This window comes from Danio rerio, chromosome 25, assembly GCF_052040795.2.
Source record: "Danio rerio strain M-AB ecotype USA chromosome 25, GRCz13ab, whole genome shotgun sequence".
NCBI lineage: Eukaryota > Metazoa > Chordata > Actinopteri > Cypriniformes > Danionidae > Danio > Danio rerio.
In genome coordinates this window covers 36703432-36724885 of record NC_141045.1, presented here as the reverse complement: position 1 = coordinate 36724885, position 21454 = coordinate 36703432, and the positions used below count along the sequence as shown (strand labels likewise).

Sequence of the window (21454 nt, the reverse complement as noted above, 5' to 3'; positions counted from 1 at the left end):
TTGCGTTGATGTTTACTCTAGTTTATCGCGTATTTTTTAAATTAAATTAAGAATAAAATATAGCCTACACGTTTTACAGAGACAATACAACATTTTATTAACAATTATGTGTTATATTATTATATTAATAATTATGTTTAACATTTCATGAGGGGAAAATAGACGCAATTTTAATGATCATATTTAAAGCGAATGGGACATGCTTTGCATAAATAAATTCAGCGTCTTAAATTTGTTATGTTTATTATATGTAAATGGTTATGTATAAAAAAGACATGTTTTACAGGGGAAACACAAATGGAATATCTAAATTTTTTTTTTTTTGTTTGTTTAAAAAACAAAATAGACATTTAAACCGAATCGACAGATTTCATAGTGTGAAAATATGGTAAAAACTATTTGTTTATTTGTTTTAACGAAACGACAAATACATTGATCAATTTAACAAGATATAAAAAGAACTGTGCAGAAATATTAATAACTTTAATTTTAATAGATAAAAATAGTAAAGACTAAAACCAACATAAATATCATGAGATAGTTTAATGCATTTTTTTGCATAACAGCACAAGTCGATTATTGTGTTTATTTACTTTATTAATAACCTGTAGATTTTTTCCCCATATTCGCACACATTGCATTACTGCTAAACGTACTGGCGTACTAACAATACTAAACAAATATAATTTCAAATTATATTTCTGTATTTATTAAGGTATCATGTTCAATAAAATCCTTTTTATAGGGTTGAATTTAAAATCTTCAGCTTTACATTTCGTGCAGATAATACTAAATGAAACCTCGATAGCCAATTCCTGTAAAAACAAATAAAGTCTATGTTTTTTTTTTTTTAAAGAAGACACCTATTAAGTTTTAATCGTTTCAAAACAACTTCTTCAAAATGTCAGCATACAATTAGCATATTAGTTGTAATTGTTTGTGAAACGCAGGATCGCTCGGGTGCTTAAATATCAGATTTATGTTCGGTGTGCATTCGAATACAAAACTTTCTTTTAAGTAAACCACTGTGTAGTTATGTGCAGCACACCTCTGAACTCGTGTCGATATAATCTGCCCTCTTCAAATCAGCGCTGTCAGGCGAGTGCTTTACCTTCTCCACATTATGCTGGAGAGCATTAGCTTGTTGTGATTTCAGGGCTCGTATAATGACGGAGGCCTCAGTTGTCTTCGAGTGGGTTTTCTCTGTTCATTAACACCGGCGTGAACTCTGTTGTGTAAGCAAAGACAAAAGCGAAGCATCCACTACATGATCCACTCCTGCAGAAGAAGGTCATCCCAGGCAGGAGGGATAAAATATAGAGCGCGCCACGCAAAACCACAATGCGCTGGTTTAATTAAAAGAATTCATTACAGTGGGAGCCCAAGGTAATTAGCATGCATAATTTATGATTTGCTTAATGCAAGCCGGCCGAGGCGTCGGTAATAAACTCGACTTAACCTCCAGATGAAATGGACAGTGGACGGTTGTTTATTGTCGAGCGATAAGTCAAGTCGCGTTGACAGAACTTTGGTTGATTTTTGGCTTTCGCTGAACTCGAATGACTTCATTTGTTTTGCTGGATGAGAGGTGAACTTGGACTAGTCATCAAGGCAAACGAGAAGCTAAACTCAGGGGTGTGTTATGTCAGATATTGTTTGAGGAAAACGATTTAGATCGTTGAACCAATCGTTTTACATCACGAGTGTGGGGAAAACGGACATCAAATCGAGTATGTTGTAAGTTCTTCAGACAACTAAGCTAAGACTTTAACATGTTATTTGCATAAACGCTTGTTAAACCAGTACCCAGCAAGGATTTTTTTAAAGATGTGTAATAGATGTCTAATAGACGTCTAAACCCAATCGTCAAAACAAAACAAGGCTAAATTAGATTTTCACTGAGAGCCCAAATTTAGATTGAGGTGCAGTTGGTTTAATATTCACAGATTTGGACTCTCTCCTTAATAATAACATTTCAGATAGTACAACATTGTTCACAGTCAAATAAATAGTACTATTGTTGCATTAAAGTCATATTTGCATGTCCGAATATTCAAAGTACAATAGTAAACAATATAGGGAGGGTATCAAGTTGTCACTAAACAAATGTGCAAATATAAAACCAACTTTACCTCAATCTACACTTGGGCTGTCAGTGAAAATCTAATAGTTGTCTAAAAATAGGCCAAAACTAGACTAGTCATCAAATAAACAGAAATGAATGACTATATAAAGTCTGTCTAACCTGTCTATTTGGCAAATAGTTTAGTTTTGAGCTGTTCTTATATATTAGAAGTTTAGTCTTGTTTTAGCCAAGCTGTCTATGTTTAGAAATCTATTAGACGTATATTAAACAAAATTGTTTGCTGGATAATTTTTATATGACAAATTGGGAAAACTGACATCAGTTGGTTGTAAATAATTCAGTCAGCTAATAACGCCTAAACACTGAGTTATTGTGTCAAATATTAAGTGTCGAATCCGGGTTATTAGACCAGCAATTTTAGATCACATATGTACGGTACTGCTCATATAGAAATATATATTGGTGTGTGTGTGTGTGTATGTATGTATGTGTGTATATATATATATATATATATATATATATATATATATATATATATATATATATATATATATATATATATATATATATGTGTGTGTGTGTGTGTGTGTGTGTGTGTGTGTGTGTGTGTGTGTGTGTGTGTGTATATATATATATATATATATATATATATATATATATATATATATATATATATATATATATATATATATTTATGTACAGTATGTAGCTTATGTATTTTTAACCAGTAATTTCATATGACAAATTGGGAAAACAGACATTAGTTTGGTTGTTGTGTCAGATGTTAATGGTGTCAAATATGATGAAATTTTAAAATCACACATTGGATAAACTGCTCATATAGAATCATATATAGACTGTGTGTGTATATATATATATATATATATATATATATATACCATGTACAGTGCGTAGCCTATTTTTACCCAGTAATTTCATATAATAAACTGGGAAAACTGACATCAATTTGGTTGTAAATATGTCAGCTAATAGCAGCTAATATAGTGTCAGATATTAATGGTGTAAAATATGTTGTTCATTAAACCTGCACTTTTTTATCACACATGGGGTAAACTGACATCAGTTGGGTTGTAAGTAATTCAGTCAGTTAACCCTTTGATGCACTACATGGGTCTAATGTGACCGGTCTAAACTCCAAAAAACACCCAAATTGTGTTGTTTTTAACCCTACTGCTGGGTAAATATGGGACAAAACACATCAGGGGTTAAATTAACCCAAGTAATTGGGTTATTATTTTTAACCCCATAAATGGGTTGTTTTTTTCTGCACAATAATTGGTTCGTTTTACTTAAATAATGGGTTAATTTGATCCAAAAATGCCTGCGAAAGATGACCCAGCAATTGTGCTGTTTTGACTCGGCGTCACTGAAGTACGGTGGGGGATGTGCAGCTTTGATTACAGGTGTACGAATGGTGCTAGTAAGAATTTTTTTTTAAATTCAGAAAGGTCTGACTATGAGCATAAATCTCATTTTAATCATCTGTAAATGCAGAGAATCTGCGTTTATGCTACACTATTTTCATTGCATTTAAACAAATTAGTATATAATATGTGGTATCCCAGTCAGCCCCTGCTGTGAGTTGATTTAACCCAAAGAGCTGGGTTGAAACTACCCAAGACTCTGAAAATAACCCCCAAAAAATTCAAACAAATGCCTCAACCCAAGATTTGGGTAGAAAAAATAACCCTGTATTTTTTAGAGTGTACGTTTATTTTTTCTGTATCTATTTTATAGCTTGTGCAGCAAAGGGTTAATAACGCCTAAACACTGAGATGTGCAGATGTGGATGGTGTCAAATATGCTGTTCATTAAACCAGCCATTTTAGCTCACACATTGGGTAAACTGCTCATGTAGGCAGTGTGTGTTCATAAATGGCCATATGTGTATGTATTTGTAGTGTAAATGCTTCAAAAACTATTTAAACGGCCATTTTTTCCACTTATGTTGCACATATGCCATATATTTATGTACATTTTTTGTATTGGAAATCCAATCAACTTGTATGTCATGTGATTTCCATAAATTAGATATTGGTGACATCACCAATCTTCTACTTCAGTCGCCTACGATAAGGGCTAACGACTATCAGTCAGTCAGATGTGGACGCTTTGGGAAAAATGCAGACAGATAGTTCATCCTCATATTTCAGATTGGTAAAAACAGACATCAAAAAAGCTGTTAGCTCGTGTAAGTTTTCATACTGCTGTCTGCAAATCACGTCGTTTGTGTGACGTGTGTTAAACAGTGACAAACAAATGTCAAGAGGGGTAAAATTAGGGGAAAGTATTTTTAAAGCACGCCTACAGCTGTAAAACTGTTTGAAGAAGCCCACGAATGCTAAAGCTATAGCCTCCCTCGCATTAGCTCACCTGAGTCCTCCGACGGTCTACTGACAGAATGAGGGCAGAGTTTGGCTCTCCTCATGTTTCCACTCATATTATGGGCTGTCAAAATAATGTTTGTAAAAGCGTAAAAATTAATCGACGCTAAGCAAAAGTTGCGTCCGGTTTACTCTGCAGATGTGACAAACAGCAGCGCTGAAGGAGGAACGGATGTGTGTGTTTATGCTTTGCTGATGGCTATTTTTCTTTCTACTCTGCAGCCACACGTTGACTTTTACTAAAACAACTGCGATAAACAAATATATTTATGCACACTGTGCACACATAGCACAAAAAGAGCCGGGTTTAAATAAGTAGTAGAAGTCTTATAGGCCTAAGCTTTTGTGATGGACATGACCGAAGCATAAATAAAAGGATTTTTGCACTAACAAATAAATTAATTGCGTGGCACAATAAATAAATAACTTAAAAAAAAATAGTAATATAAATAAATAAGTTGTCACAATAAATAAATCAACTAATACAATAGACTATAATAAATACACTGTAAAAAAGTATATGATCAATTAGTCCCGACAGCATATGTTTTAGGTCAATGTAACTTATTAAACTAAGTTAATCATGTCCTGACTTAATTATATAAGAAATGCAAGCTGTTTTAAGTCAGTTTAACTTAATATCAGTTCAATGGACTCATAAGGTTAATTTGATTCAGCTTAAAAATCTAAGGCAATCAGGATTTTTTTCTACAGCATGGTAAATAAATTAATTTTACCATGCTAAATAAGTAAAATTAAAAGTTTCTAATGTCACTGCCATATAAGTTTACATGCTCGTATGAAGATACTTTAATGCTTAATACTCAAACTACTTATACAAAGCAAGCCTAAACAACACAATCCTTGATATTTGCTTTGGGAAAACTTAATTATTTCATGCTCAATACGCTTGAATTTGTAATGCTAACTTAATCTATTTGTGTTGGGACAACCTGAATGGATTCTGTGCAACCCTGCCTTTTTTACAGTGTATTCTTCTGCTATCTATGTAAGCCAGTGGATGTCCAGCTGGTGTCAGACGCGTGTTTTCCAGGTACGGTGGACACCACAGACAGTGGGCTCCGGCTTGAACACTTGGTGTGCATGAAATCAGAATGTCAACATCTGATTCATGCCGGTGGCCAGTGAAACTGTGAAACAAATTATGTCAGTGGGAGGCGACTGGGTTTCTCCTCTGAGCTTGAATGAGGGGCAGGACTGGATACCTCGAGTTTCAGAGGGAAATCTCAATATTTATAATAATGCAACTCAAGACAATGTGAAGGAACGTAACTAATTAGTTGTAAGTACAGTTTATAAACAGGCTTTTTGCATAATAGATAGATAGATAGATAGACAGACAGACATTTTGAAATTTGTATTTATAACTACTTTATGAAATATTTTCTAACAAATTAAATAATTATGTTAATAAATTAATATTTATACAATAAATTACATTGTATTTTGTTATAGTTGTATTATATTGCATTTTAGAATATTAATAAATAAAAATGTCAAATTATAAAAATACATCTAATATTTTTAATTATATTTTTAAAAATACAAATATTTATATTTTTAAGTATAAACAATGAATCATCTTGAAAACAACAGGTATTTATTATATTATATTATATTATATTATATTATATTATATTATATTATATTATATTATATTATATTATATTATATTATATTATATTATATTATATTATATTATATGCTTCTGGCTGGTCAAAACAAAAATTAAGAATGTGTTTTTAATAGAAAGTTTCTTGTTCTTGTAATTTGTTTCACATTTATAATAAATAAATCAATGTGACTAAAATGAATATATTATCTATTATATTATTTAAAATATAAATAAATAAAAATATCAGATAGGAAAATAATATAGAATATATTATGCGTAATTTATCATTTTTATAATAAAAATACAAAAATTTATATATATTTTTAAAATATAAAGAATCATCTTAAAACAATAGGTATATTATATTATATTATATTATATTATATTATATTATATTATATTATATTATATTATATTATATTCTTCAGGTAGGTCAAAATCATAATAACTAGTATGTTTATGGATAAATATCGGCATATTGGTATTATATAAAACTCATTTTTTCTTCTTTAATAGGTATATTATATTATATTATAATTATTTTTATTATTAATAATAATATTATATTATTATATTATATTATATTATATTATATTATATTATATTATATTATATTATATTATATTATATTATATTATATTCACCATTTCGACAGGTATCAATGTGTTTCGGTGCACCTGGTCTCTCCATGCACTTATTAACATGTTAAACACATTTCCTCCCAGTTAGTGTTAATAGGGCAAACTTAGCATAGAGCCAGGTCAGTATAAAGAGCCCTAATTGTTATTCAAGATAAGGATGTGTATTGTCACAGGAAGGTGATAACAGAAACCATTAAGCTCGTATGTTTTTTCCAGGTCTCTACTTTTTCTTTTTTCACCTGTCTCTCCAGTTCACCAGGTCATCCCAATTCAGTCTCAATGCACTTCTGTTTGAATTCGCCGCTTCCCACCCAATTCATCATCATCATCATTTCACTGAGAATTTCATTATTTTCCCAATGAAATGTTGAAGTGTTTGTGGGCTCCAGGACTCCAAAGCCCTGAATGTGCAGCGAGGGTTGCTGTTCAATAAAAGAAGCCATAAATTAGCGCACGTTTTGACACTTCGACATCCAAGCCTCCAGACCCGGCAGGTTCAGACAGACCCAGCGTGAGGCTTTCCTCCTCCCATTCATCACGCTTCAGGCTCCGGCTCTTGAAGTCTGGGCCTTTGCGTTTTCTAGACACATTCCCCAAATATTATATCTATCAACTGGCTGATGCTGGACGGCCAACAGCGTGCGGTGGTCAGTTTCAGGTGTGAAGCAGATTTGATGAACATGCGCATTTGTTTTGAGTTTTCATTAATCTGTAGTGTTTGTTTGAGGCTGATCGACTGGCAGGAGTCCAGGTTATGAAACCGAGCATGTTAGTGCAGTGAAGCTACATAGTTTGGGTATATTGACGTAGGAGTTTAATTGCATTTGATTTGAGTCTTGCCAATGCAATCTCACGGCAATTCGTAACTTTTTGATTTAGTGGCCAATTTGTATGAATTCGTATGATCTAATTCGTACAATTTTGTACGATTTGCTCATCACCCAATGACGGTTGGGGTTAGGGGTGGGGCTTGGTGCCACGCCTCCTTTTTAAAATCGTACATTTTCGTACTAATAAACTCTTACAAATTCGTACGAATTATCCACAAAACTGACAAAACGTAAAATACTTATGTTTCCTCGTGAGATCAGCCTGGTCTTGCATATATTCTTTTAAATATTATATAGTATCTTCAAAACTTGGAGGACACTTGAGAATATTACTCTTACAGAGATTGCGATGTTGTTTAATGCCTAATTTGCTTTTAATTGCTCAAATTAAACTTACTGTATAATATTAAAGTGATGTTTACACCATTTCTGCATTTTTGAATCTCGGCAGCAGCTGAAGGTTTGTAGTACACAGCATGTGGCTGCCATGTTTACAGTGCTGATCCTACACTTCCGGGTTTCTTCCCATTGCAGCCTCGCTTTGGTTCTTTAAAATGGCAGCCGCGTGAAATAAGCGTATGGTTGACCCTAGCTCATGCAAACCGTGTCATTGTCTTGATGAACAGCCACAAAGCCAAGATCTGCCGTAAAATCTGCCGTATCCTGTTTTTGTTTTACGAGGCCATCTAAAGTGCAAGCAGTTTCGCTTTCTCGTGTACGTTCTTTATTTACAATAACACACTTCTTGAGCTGATGATAATGTGCTCGTGATTGCTTCTGACATCAGATCCTTTCAGAAACAGACAAACGGGAGAGTGAAGCTCAAAAAAAAAAAGGAGAAGCCCGACAAAACAAAGGAGCCAATTGTTTCAGCAACCTGAATCATGAACAAACCTCCATGTTTAACTATTATCATCACCTTTTTGGCTATTATGGACTTGGAATGATAGAGTTACTCTCTAACAGAGGCTACATGTGCTGCTGAAGATTAAGGACACAGATGAGACGTTTACACTGACTGTGGGCTATATGTTGTGTGCTGTTTTTGACTAAATGTCTTCTGTGTGTATTTTTTTTCTGTAATTGGTAACATTTTGGAGACTGTAAGGATCTGTATGTGTTCAAATATGCTGCATTTATTTATATATTTTATATAATTGTAGACGTTACAGTAGGCTATTTCGCACCGTCATTGATCTGCAGTTATGAACAAATCATGTTCATAGAAAGGTTAGTAATGAACATTTATACAGAAGTATTTATGTGCATAAAGCGTCTGTTTTGTAAGAAGTGCTCCTCATATGATATGTGAACGACCCATACGGCTTTACTGTAGACATGTCCTTGAGCGAGAATGACATTGACTGAAAGTTTCTGTTGTATACCACGCCCATCAAAAGGGTACCCTTGGTTCCCTTTAGGCAGTGGAAATGCAAGCCTTTTTGTAACCAGTGTGATCCTTCTGGTAATTTAGTAAGATTTTATGGAGATTTGCCTATTTGGCAATAGGTAATCTTGATGTATAAGGGGGAAGGAGTGGGGGATTGGGTTATTACTAGTGCTATTTAAGAAGTCAGCCATGACATAAATTACTTTACACAAGTCTTATAGTTAAAAAGAAGATTTGCCTCCAAAAGTTAAAACGTGTTACCAGGATTGTGGGTTAATAGGAGCGTTAAACAAAAGATATATTTATTCAAATAACATTTTAGTCACCAAACATTTTTAGAAATTGAAATATAATACAATTAAATTGAAGCTAAATATTGCAACATAAATTTATTAATTTAAATGCTTAACTAGATTAATTAGGCTAACTTGGCATGTTAGGGTAATTAGGTTCTGTAGACTATCAAAAAAATAGCTTAAAGGGGCTAATAATTTTGTACCTAAAATGTTTAAAAAAAAATTTAAATATGCTTTTATTCTAGCCGAAATAAAACAAATAAGACTTTCTCCAGGACTGAAAATATTATCAGACATACTGTGAAAATTTCCTTGCTCAGTTAAACATCATGTGGGAAATATTTAAAAAAGAAAAGAAAATGGGGCTAATAATTCTGACTTCAACTGTATATATGTGTATTATGTAATTTGTACTAATTATATAAACTGTAATATTTAAAATAAAATATACTTTGAGAGTGAAATCTTATCTAGTATAGGTAAACCTCTCTCTGCTTGTCTTTCTCTCTGTCAAAGCTAATTTAACCGCAAACACAAACATCTCCTTTTAATGATGGGGCTCAGCAGATTCGGCACTTGAGTCTTTGGGTGGGCCTTCGAAGGGCCTTCGCTGCAAGGCGTTAAATATGTTAGGACAGTAACAGCCTCTGTGGATTTTTTAGTATCTTTGCTATTTCCCCTGCTGCGACAAGCTGATCTATCACCACAGATCTTATCGGTGTAGTAATTCACACCCTCGCCGGCACTTCAAAGGCCAGGAGAGCTGAGGGCCATGGCCAGGGGTGGGGAAGACCAGCTGATTAGCGGTGTAAGCGGGGCCTGCTACGGGACAGGTGGAGGGGGGTTAAAACAGAAGAACTGTGGCTGGAAGGGCCGCCGTGAGACAGAGGTTTGGGATTCGACAGCAGCTGTCTCCCTATATGCTCTTCTCTCGGGGTATTTCTCATCATACTTTGTACCGGGTCACGGCACCAACTGAGCCTCAGCAATATATTACACATATGGGAAGTCACTGGAAATTGCATTGGAAGATTGTACAGATCTGACAGCTGAACTTAGCAGTACAGCATTCATGTTTTAGTAATCCAAACACAAGTTCACTGTAAAAAAAACGCTGGGTTCACCACAATTCCTTCATGTTGTCCCAACACAAATGAAAAAATAACAGTTTTTCCTAAATTAGGTGGATTGTACATAAAATTGTACATTGTACATAAAAAACATGAAGGTTTTCTGCAAATGTGCCCAAGTGCACTTACATGAAAAAATAATACAGCAATTGTTGTAAATATTTAAAACAATATAGTGTTTTTGAACAAAAATATAGGAAAGCAAATGAATTAATTTAATGTGGTACTTTTATTGTTGCTATACAACAACTATATATATATATATATATATATATATATATATATATATATATATATATATATATATATATATATATATATATATATATATAGTGTGAATTATATATTATATATGTATCGTATATATACGAATTCGTATATGTGTATATGTGTATGTATATATATACATATATATACACACACACACACACACACACTTTACTTTATTTTTCTCTTTACTATACATTACTGTTGTATTTTTATATATATATTATATATATATATATATCGTATATATATGAGTTCGTATATGTGTGTGTGTATGTATGTATGTATATATATATATATATATATATATATATATATATACATATATATATATATATATATATATATATATATATATATATATATATATATATATATATACATACATATATATATATATATATACATACATATATACACACACACACACACACAGACATTTTCCTTTATTTTTCTCTTTACTATACATTACTGTTGTACTTTGAATGTTTCAAAAGAATTTAAAAGACCTGATTTCTTGATTTTTAATTTTTTTTAACAGTTTAACGTTTAATCTGAAGACATAACTAATTCCTCATGATTATATATTAAAATATGACTATTTTAATTACATACATATTCATTAAAGACAATTAATATTGATATTTTAAAGAGAAGTTTAATTCATACTATTATATTCAGCAGCAACTTTCCTAAAATTTGTATGAATTCGCTTCTAAACTGACAAAATGTAAAATAGTTACATTTCCTTGTGAGATCAGGGTGACGTTTCCGACCCTGGCTTGTTATGGATACATACCCCTGTACACATTTCTGCTGAGTGCCAAATGCTTCCCAGGAGCTACTTTTTTTTCTTCAGTTTTTGTTTTCGCGAATCCGCTGTGTATGCTTTTTCAGATCTCAGATTTCTCTCACCAGTGCCATTCGCGCCGGCTGTTCTCATGTAAAGACCGACCAATAATAATAAAAAAAAAATACCGATTGACAAACCAACCGCCTTCCCTAAATTCAACCCACAGAGTTTTAAAAAGCAATCCAGCCGCCTGACTTTTACCACGTTTTCAGGTTTTACCACATTCTCACCTTGTTATTTACTTGTTTATTTTTTGCGTTTTGCTATTGTTTTACCTGCTTTCTGGAAGTGTTCTTCACCAGACTCTAACCCCGTCATCACGGTCAACTTCTCTGTGTCTCAAGTCCACAGACGTACACAGCGAGCTACTAGACAAACTGGTAACAACGGAAAAGCTATCCACATGGAGACAAGCGGTCAGCTGGTAGCGCGAAAAGTAACAGAAGCCATCAGCGGCATCATACCGCCCCATAGCTTTCATTTTAAAGACAAAATGCAGCCGTACATAGCTCCGGCTACATAAATCGTGCTCTCCAGAAATGTATACGGGACTAAGTATTCACAATGAGACTGTGTTGGAATTCCCCTACTTAGCCAGTAGTAAACCAGATTACTTGGACTATGTGGTCATTATACTATCAGGTCCACCACTTTATTAGCATCTTGAAGCAGAACCAGCAGAAACCACATACAAATGAGATCCATCAACTGCTAACAAACACCCATCACTGATCATTTCAAACCCAACACACACTGTATTCACCAGCAGAGGAAGCCGATAGTTGACTAAAAGAGGCCCCTGTGACATGCAGATGTCGAATAACAAGAGCCCATTGTCCCGCTAATGTAACTCCATCTCTCTTTGATCCAATCCCATGTTGTGACGATCGGTGTGAAAATTCCCCCGTCAAGAGCACGATCAGCTACTTTGTCTTTTGTCATCGTGATAATCTGCCGCATTCAGATGGCACTTTGTTCTTTTGTGTCTTTGTGGGGCCGAACACAATGCCGGGTTAATTAGCAGCCTCGGCGTTCCTTCACTGTTAATCACACTTGAGGAGTCCTCTTCACAGTCAAACGCGGCCGAGGTCCAGCTATTAACAAACAAACACCATAACAAACAGAGCGTCGCTAATCCCGTCTTTAGGTCACACGAGAGACGCATCTGTTCGTGGTCAGCGGCCAAAATATTGTACAGTCTGTCTGGATAAACAGCTAATTAAATCGGCTCAACGAACAGCAACAGGCGGCGCTTTTAAACTTTACCTGGGATTCGAACCTATGACCTTTGGCATTTCTAGCGCAGTTGAGATACATGAACAGCTTGTTATGCTCCGTTTTGTACATTTAACATTTAAAAATGACTGAGTTTTTAAGGTTTGCTGACAAAAGGTTATTTCAAGAGTCAGATCCTTGCGGGAACCAACAGGGGAGGAATACTGTAGTTATTTATTGTAAATACTGTTGTGTTTTTGCATCATGCTGAAGTGAAGTACTTTAATTTATCTTTTGTGGTAGTTCTACACTGTAAAACCCAATAAGTTAGGCTAACTCAAAACCGACAAATATATTTAGCTTATTTTCATTTTTTACTCTTATTTGACCCATTTACACTCATTTTCTCCTCTTTTTTAAAAATATATCCCTGGGAATCGAACCAATGACCTTCCCCATAACAGCCTGTCCCGCACAGACACATCCGAAAGCTTAATATGTGTAAAATCTCCGTTAAAAATACATAGAATCCAAATTTGTTCAAGAAGTTTAAACAATATATAGATTTTTTTCTAAATTTTGAGAAATTAAATTGCATAAAATTATCTAAAAATATTGTAAACAAAAAAATACGCAAAGATCACATTCCTGAGAACCTGACACATATATTTAGCTTTTTGTCTTCATTTCTACTCTTTATTGACCCATTTACTCTCATTTTCTCTTCTTTAAAAAAAAAAAAAATCCCTGGGAATTGAAACCATGACCTTCCCCATGACAGCCTGTCCCGCACAGACCACATTCAAAAGCTTATATGTGGAAAATCTTTGTTAAAAATAAATACAAATCAAATTTATTCAAGAAGAACGAACAATATAGATTTTTACACAGTTATTACACTGAGTTGAGTATTTAAATTGCATAAAATGATCTAAAAATATTGTAAAAAAATATATATATAAATAATGCAGAGATCACATTCCTAAGAGCCTGACACATATTTAGCTTTTTTTCTTTTCATTTTTAATCTTATTTGACCCATTTAGACTCTTTCTCCTTTTTATTTAAAACAAATTTGCAGGACTCGAACTCATGACCTTCCCTATAACAACCTTTCCTCACAGAAAGCTTTTAAGATGTGGAAAACCTTTGTTGAAATTAATTATTAGAATTTATATACAAATTTATTCAAAAAGTGAGAAAAAATATTGCTTTTCACCAAACAGTTATGAGTTTTAAGTAATTAAACTGCTAAAAAAAATATGATGCTCTAAATTATTGTAAACCAACAATATTTACTCTTATTTGACCTATTTACACAAACTTTCTCCTCTTTTTTTAAATATACCCATGACCTTCCCCATAACAGCCTGTCCCACACAGACACATCCGAAAGCTTAATATGTGTGAAATCTTTGTTCAAAATACATAGAATCCAAATTTGTTCAAGAAGTACAAACAGTATAGATTTTTTTTCTAAGTTTTGAGTAATTAAATTGTATAAAAATGATCTAAAAATATTGTGAACAAAAAAATTTACGCACATATTACATTCCTAAGAACCTGACAGATTTAGCTTTTTTTTTATTTATTTTTTTTATTTCTACGCTTATTTGACTCATTTACACTCATACTCTCCTCTTTTTTTGAATGTATCCCTGGGAATCGAACCCATGACCTTCCCCATAACACCCTGTCCTGCACAGAGCGGATCGGAAAGCTTTCTGCGTGCCGCGTTTCCTCTGGATATTACCCTTCTTCAGAGCAAGATCTCCACATTCCCTGGTGGTCTAATTTATGTTAAGTCACCAACCTCCCCCATGGCTGTTTTGAAACGTCTGCGAATGGAGACTGTATTGAGTCCCCGGTGAGATTTACTCTCCACGGGAAGAAGCCACTCACCGCAACCATCTGCAAGTCCATGGGGCAGTCAGAGAAGAAAGACCAGACTTCTAAAGATCTCCACTTTCGGGCCTGCTTTCCGTAATTAATTCCGATTCGGAGGAACTCAGCGGCTGTCCTTGGATCAGTGGCATGTGTAATAGCACGGGTCTTCTGGGAAAACGGCACATCCTGGAATGGACAATCGAGCTTTTTTTAATGTTGTGGAGTTAAAGCAGATTTAGTAAAAACTTACATGACAACATTTTCCGTGTCAATATAATTTATCTAATTTCTTCAAAATGACTTACTGTGAGGCACTTATAATAGGATAGATAAACATTCAATTGTAAATAGTTGTAATATTGTACACTAATATTTTATTTCAATAGTAAAGCTTTAATATATATAAATGTTTCAAATCTAAAATGATTTAAATGTATACAAAAATATGCAAAAAAAAAAAAAACGTCAGTCAAAGCTTGGTTTTCCTATTTTTTAATAAATAAATAAATAAATAAATAAATTGATTAATTAATTAATTAATTAATTAACTAATAAATTAATTAATTAATTATTTAAGTATTTTAAATAAATTAATTAACTAATTAACTAATAAAAATATATTTATTTATTTATTTAACTAACTAACCGGGAATATCCCACTGAGATACAATATCTCCTCATACCAGGGAGTCCTGGTCAAGACATGCAGCATTTAGGACAGAGTTACTAAAAATACATATCACAACACATAGACACACGCAAAAATCCTATAAACCAAAATCAATTGTTAAAACATGTGCACTGTTCTAAATAGACAGCCATTAAAATCTTTTTAGAGATAGACGATATGGATGGTATGACGTTTTTAAGCATACATGGTAAAAAATGCTGCGTTTTTAAACAATTGATTTGTGTTGGGACAATATGAAGGAATTAGGTTAACTTATTATTATTATTATTATTGAGTGTATTTGATGAGTTTTATATATTCTAAAGCATATAATAACAAACTTAAAGGAGATTTTTTTTATTTATGTTTAAAACCTAAATCAGTACTAGATTAGCTTTTTTCACTTGATAGTTACATAAAAATAAATAGTTTAAAAACTTAAATTATTTTTAAAGGTATGACAAATAAAAAAACTAAATGTTATCATGCATTAATGTTAACATTATTTTTGTGAATTATTATTATTATTATTAATACTAACAGGGATAATAAAAATAACTAACTCCTAAATAAGTGTTAGTGTTAATTATTACAGTTAACATAATATTTAATAATAATAATAAATATTGATTGTAAACTATAACCCCTAAATGAGTGTAAAATAATATTAACTAGTTACATAATACTATTTACATAATATAACTATTAACATATTATTGTTAATTAATAATAATAATAATAATAATAATAATAATAAAATCCTCATCATCATCATCATCATCATCATCATCATCATCATCAATATCATTATCATCATCATAATAATACAACTATGACTAACACCAATTAGTGTAACAGTATTAATATTAACATACTATTTAATAATAATAATTATAAACAATCACAATAGTAATCTATAACCCCTAAGTGTAAAATTATTACTGTTCACATAATACTATTTAATATTAATAATAATAAAAAATAAATAATAATAATAATAATAATAATACGCTATAACCAATAGCAAAATTATTGTAAACATATTAATATTGACATACTATTTAATAATAATAATATTAACAGTAAATTATAACCCAAATTAGTGTAAAATAATTATATTTACATAATACTATTTAATAAAAATAATAATAAACCATAATGAACAACAAAATTAGTGTAAAAGTATTACTATTAACAAGCTATTTAATAATAATAATAATAATAATAATAATAATAATAATAATAATAGTAAAGTATAACCCCTAAGTGTAAATGTATTACTGTTTCCATAATTTATGTATTATTAATAATAATAATAATAATAATAAAAACAACATATTAAAGTTCAATTGTAACTAGCAAACTATAATCCTAAACGAGTGTAAAATAATTATTATTTACATAATACTATTTAATAAAATAATAATAAACCATAATGAACAACAAAATTAGTGTAAAAGTATTACTATTAACAAGCTATTTAATAATAATAATAATAATAATAATAATAATAATAATAGTAAAGTATAACCCCTAAGTGTAAATGTATTACTGTTTCCATAATTTATGTATTATTAATAATAATAATAATAATAATAAAAACAACATATTAAAGTTCAATTGTAACTAGCAAACTATAATCCTAAACGAATGTAAAATAATTATTATTTACATAATACTATTTAATAATAATAATAATAATAATTTGATACACCATAAATGACACTTAAATTATTGCAAAATAACTATATAATACCTTATTATTATTATTATTATTATTATTATTATTAGTAGTAGTAGTAGTAGTAGTAATAATAGTAATAATAATAATAATGAATATGAATAGTAAACTATAATCCCTAATTGAGTGTAAAATGATTACTACATAATACTGTTTATTAATAATATTCATAATACTAAACTATAACTAACATCTTAAGTGCAAAATGATTACAATTAACAAAATACTTAACAACAACAATACTAATATCAATATTAATAAATCATAGTAAACTATAACTCGTAAATGAGTGTAAAATGATACATATTTACATAACACAATTTAATAATAATAATAATGAACACCATCATATTCATATTTAATAATTTAAAAAAGGTTTAAATAATCCACAAGTTAACAGAGTTATCAATTTAATTCAACGATTCATCCAGTTTACTTGAAATACTGTTGAATGAGCTAAAATTTTCCATGAAGAAAGTTCCAGTAAAAGAAAAGCGTTGACATCTATTAAACGCATCTATTTTCATGTCTGAAGTTACAGAGTGCACAGTAAAGTTGTGAGAATTTAGTTTTTCCAAGAACAACGAGTATAAAAATCAACAACAACAATAAAAGTATTAAAACAACAGGCCAAAGAGCACCTAAGAAATGATTAGCATTTTTTTAATATTCTCCCCATGACCAGGGGCCTGCGGGTAATGTGTACAGTATCTGTTTACACATGCAGATGCTAATGAAGCTTTAATAAACAAGGAAAGCACGATCCGCTGCCAAACGCACTCACAAAGTTCTCCGAGGAGCGTTTTCCTTGCCCAATCCTAAGAAGAATGTAGGTCGTTTTAATTAATTTGCAAAAATGCGTCGAATGATGAAATATGATGAAATTGAGAAAAGGCGTATCGTCTTTTAATAAACCATTAAAAGGAGAGAGGAGAATGCATTTCCGCAAGCCATTAGCTTTTGTGCGGACCTCATCTGTATTAATGCATGAATAACTTAAAGGGGAGCTATTATGCAAAAATCACTTTCAGAAGGGGTTTAAACACAGTTGTGTTGCAACAGTCTGTGAATACACCCAGCCAATAAAAGGTAAAAATTAATTAATTCTATTTTTTATAGTCGCACTTGATAAAGACAGCCTGCAGAAACACTTTGATTGACATTCTCCCTTTGTACGTGTCATCAGAGGGGGAAAGCCCCGCCCACTAATGACCATCTCCCCCTCATTAGTATAAACAGCCCTGAGTGAGAAGCAGCCATCTGCCATTAGAGTTTTGAATCTGCCACTATGCTGACACAAAGGCATTTGTAGCTCCGCCCTCTTTCATAAGGATCACATTTGAATTTAAAGCGACAGTCATCAAAAAATGGCACAATTAAGATCAACATTGGCTCATTCTGAAAATAGCCCTGTATTAATTTCTTGAGATCGCGAATAGGGTATATGCCTAACTAGGATTTCTTCCCAAACTGACAAACTTCCAGTAAAGGGTTAATGTGACTTTTTTCAATGTATACGGTTCTTTTTACAGCCTTGATGTTGTAATGTAATTAAAATACAATGCGTTAAATAGACTTTGCCTTTGCTTGATATCCCTCAGCCAGTGCAGATCGCTGATTTTCAAAGAAAACAGACCTTAAATGCAATGATTTTGCAATGGCCTACAGTGCACCGGAAGCACTTAACCCAGGTTACTGACAAATTAAAAGTCCTGTAGCATACTTCCGCACACTCTCGGAAATAAAGGTATGCAAGCTGTCACTGGGGTGGTGCCTTTTCAAAAGGTACAAATTTTTGCCTAAAAGCTCCATATTAATACCTCAAGGGTACATATTAGTACTTAAAAAGTACAAAAGTGTTCCTCTTAAAATCTGTAGGAACTAATATATACTTTTGAGGTACCAAAATGGACCCTTCAAGTACAAATGTGCTACTTTTCGTGCTTATCAGCTGACCGCATATCTCCTGGGCTTAATTTGTGCCGGATCTGGAAGCTCTGAAATCTGATCCGGCACCTAATTTTACCGACCCCCCTCCTACCCCGTCTGCTTTCAATTTCTTTTGCGACTCCCCAACTCTCTTCACTTTCGTCCGCAACACACGTCATATAACCCCCATCCCCCTCTGGGCTGTTCTTTTTCTGCACTGCTTTTAAAAACTGTCTGCTGGATTTAGGGAAGGTGGTGAGCGCTTGTCAATTGGTGTTTTTGAAAACACTATTGGTTGAGTTAAGGGTGTGTCAGTTAATATGTCAGTCAGTCAGTCAGTCAGTCAGTCAGTCAGTCAGTCACTTTGAAATCTGAAAACGCATACACAGCGGCCTCTGATGGATTCGTGAACACAAAAACTGCAAAAAAAGAACCTCCTTAGACGTATTTGGTGCTCTCCAGAAATGCGTATAGGGGTACGTTTTCAGAATGAGCCTAAAAAGGTCAGTTTCAAAGAGTTATAAAATATTATCTGTGTGGTTTTTGGAGCTGAAACTTCCCACACACTCTCTAGGGACACCAGAGACTTATTTTACATCTTGTAAAATAATATTATTTTACATCTTGTAAAATAATAGGCTAAAACTGCTGGATCCTCTCACTTTCAGCTCTTTCCAACTTGTGAACTTGCAATAGCGATCAGATCAGCAGGTGTCAAAGGGTCACGTCTGCCGCCTTTCCTCCGTGTAATTTACATGAGCACAAGTTTGTGCGCATTCATTCTGGAGCATCACCTCGGGCCAAACACAACTCATGGGGCAGGTTTTCAGCTGGATGGACTGGACTGACTGGAGTGTCTTTGTCTGTTTACTGCGTCAAATTATTCTTTATTGTTGATTTTATGAGCGTTTATGCTGGAATCCGTGTGTGGGGGTTGCATTATTATTGCAACAGACATTAATGCTGTTGATAATAATTAAATTATTAAATTTACATACCCAAATAAAAAAATCCTGTTGACAAAAAGGTAAAAGTTTACAGAAATATGTCGATATCAGTTAGACAGTTAGTTGTTTGCTCATCAAATCGTTTGTTTTTAAATCAAACATTTTTGTTACGATCAAAAGCCCCTCATAAGTGTTGTTTACTCCAATCTTCCTCCAAATACCACAGTAAAACTATGGTTACTGTCCAAGAGCTACTGAACATTTTGATATCATGGCCAAACATTTCCACACCACACTTTCCAGTTGTCATCCGGCCAAGTAAGTATGGGTTCGGTGTACGGCCAGTGTAAATAACCATCTCAATAACAAACAGAGGAATGCAGAGCCGCTGTGGGTGAAGCCCGGACCGGGACACTTTAATGACGCCGTCAATGGGCTCTGTGCAACACTCGCCTAATTTCTTGTCTTTGGCTTCATTAGGTGGCACAGCAAAGAACAAATAAATCACTGGAGCAAAGTGAGAGAGATGTGGGGGGGGGGGGGGGGGGGTTAGGGGTCTGTTGTTTGTTGCCCAGGTCACCAAAGTCAAACAAAGTCACCACTTTTGGCCCCATCGATGACTTTCGCAAACAAACCCAATGATTCTACTATGGGGCGAGCGGAGTAAAGTGACAGGTAAACATCATATTCCAGTTGAGAAGTCTTACTGGCCTATAAAGCAACTAGTCTGGCCGTTGGATCTACATGTTTCTATCCTGATTAAACTAGGACACCCTTAACTTTTACATTTTGAGGGCAGGAAATGTTCTAGAAAATATTGTTAATAAGACAAATATAGTCAAGCTGTCCATGTTATTTACCATTAACAACCCATTCCAGTCAATGTTTTTAATGTGTACCGGCACCACCTCTTCAAGTAGGTATCACGCAAAATGAACAACACCAACCGGAACAATGAACTCCAGTGATATCCGACTGAACTTAAACAAATTTTTTTCACCCAAAAAGGATCATTTTGTTATTAATTACTCACCAACATTTCAGATCCAAGAGCTCTTTGACTCTCCATAGACAGCAACAACAGATGTCCATGCGTCCAGAAAAGGAACCAAACAATCAAAACATTAGAGTTAGCTTCAACTGTAATCATATGAAGCTCCAAAAACTGTTATTAGCTTATATCTTCTCTCCTGTGTCAGGTTATTAGCGTGCATGTTTACTACAGGCAGTACAACATATTGCAATTAGCGTCAGCAGCACAATTGTTTCATATTATTTGTATTAAATACACACCCTGATTTGATAAGAAAAACACTGGCGAACAAAGTCATTTTTAGAGCTTTTTGGTGCACAAAACTGTTCTCGGAGCTTCGTAAGATTACAGATTAAGTCACATGGAAGATTGTGACACTGGTTTTGGTTCCTTGAACATCTCAGAACATCTATGGAGGATGAGAGAGCTCCGGGATTTCATCTAAAATATCTTAATTTGTGTTTTAAAGATGAACAAAGGTCTCAGAGTATTTTATCG

General features: G+C 33.0%; 1 protein-coding gene across 9 annotated transcripts in view; it reads right to left on the bottom strand.

Annotated features, from left to right (window-relative positions):
• LOC147830940 (uncharacterized) overlaps window positions 1-21454 on the bottom strand; it is a 211534-nt gene that overhangs the window by 108742 nt on the left and 81338 nt on the right. For all 9 annotated transcript variants that reach the window (XR_015526737.1, XR_015526731.1, XR_015526733.1 and 6 more), the window contains one exon: window positions 14652-14822. Coding sequence is in view for 1 of the 9 variants with exons in the window: in XM_087312558.1 (XP_087168684.1) it covers window positions 14652-14822 (171 nt within the window). In the remaining 8 variants the exon portion in view is untranslated. The remainder of the gene's footprint in view (window positions 1-14651; window positions 14823-21454) is intronic.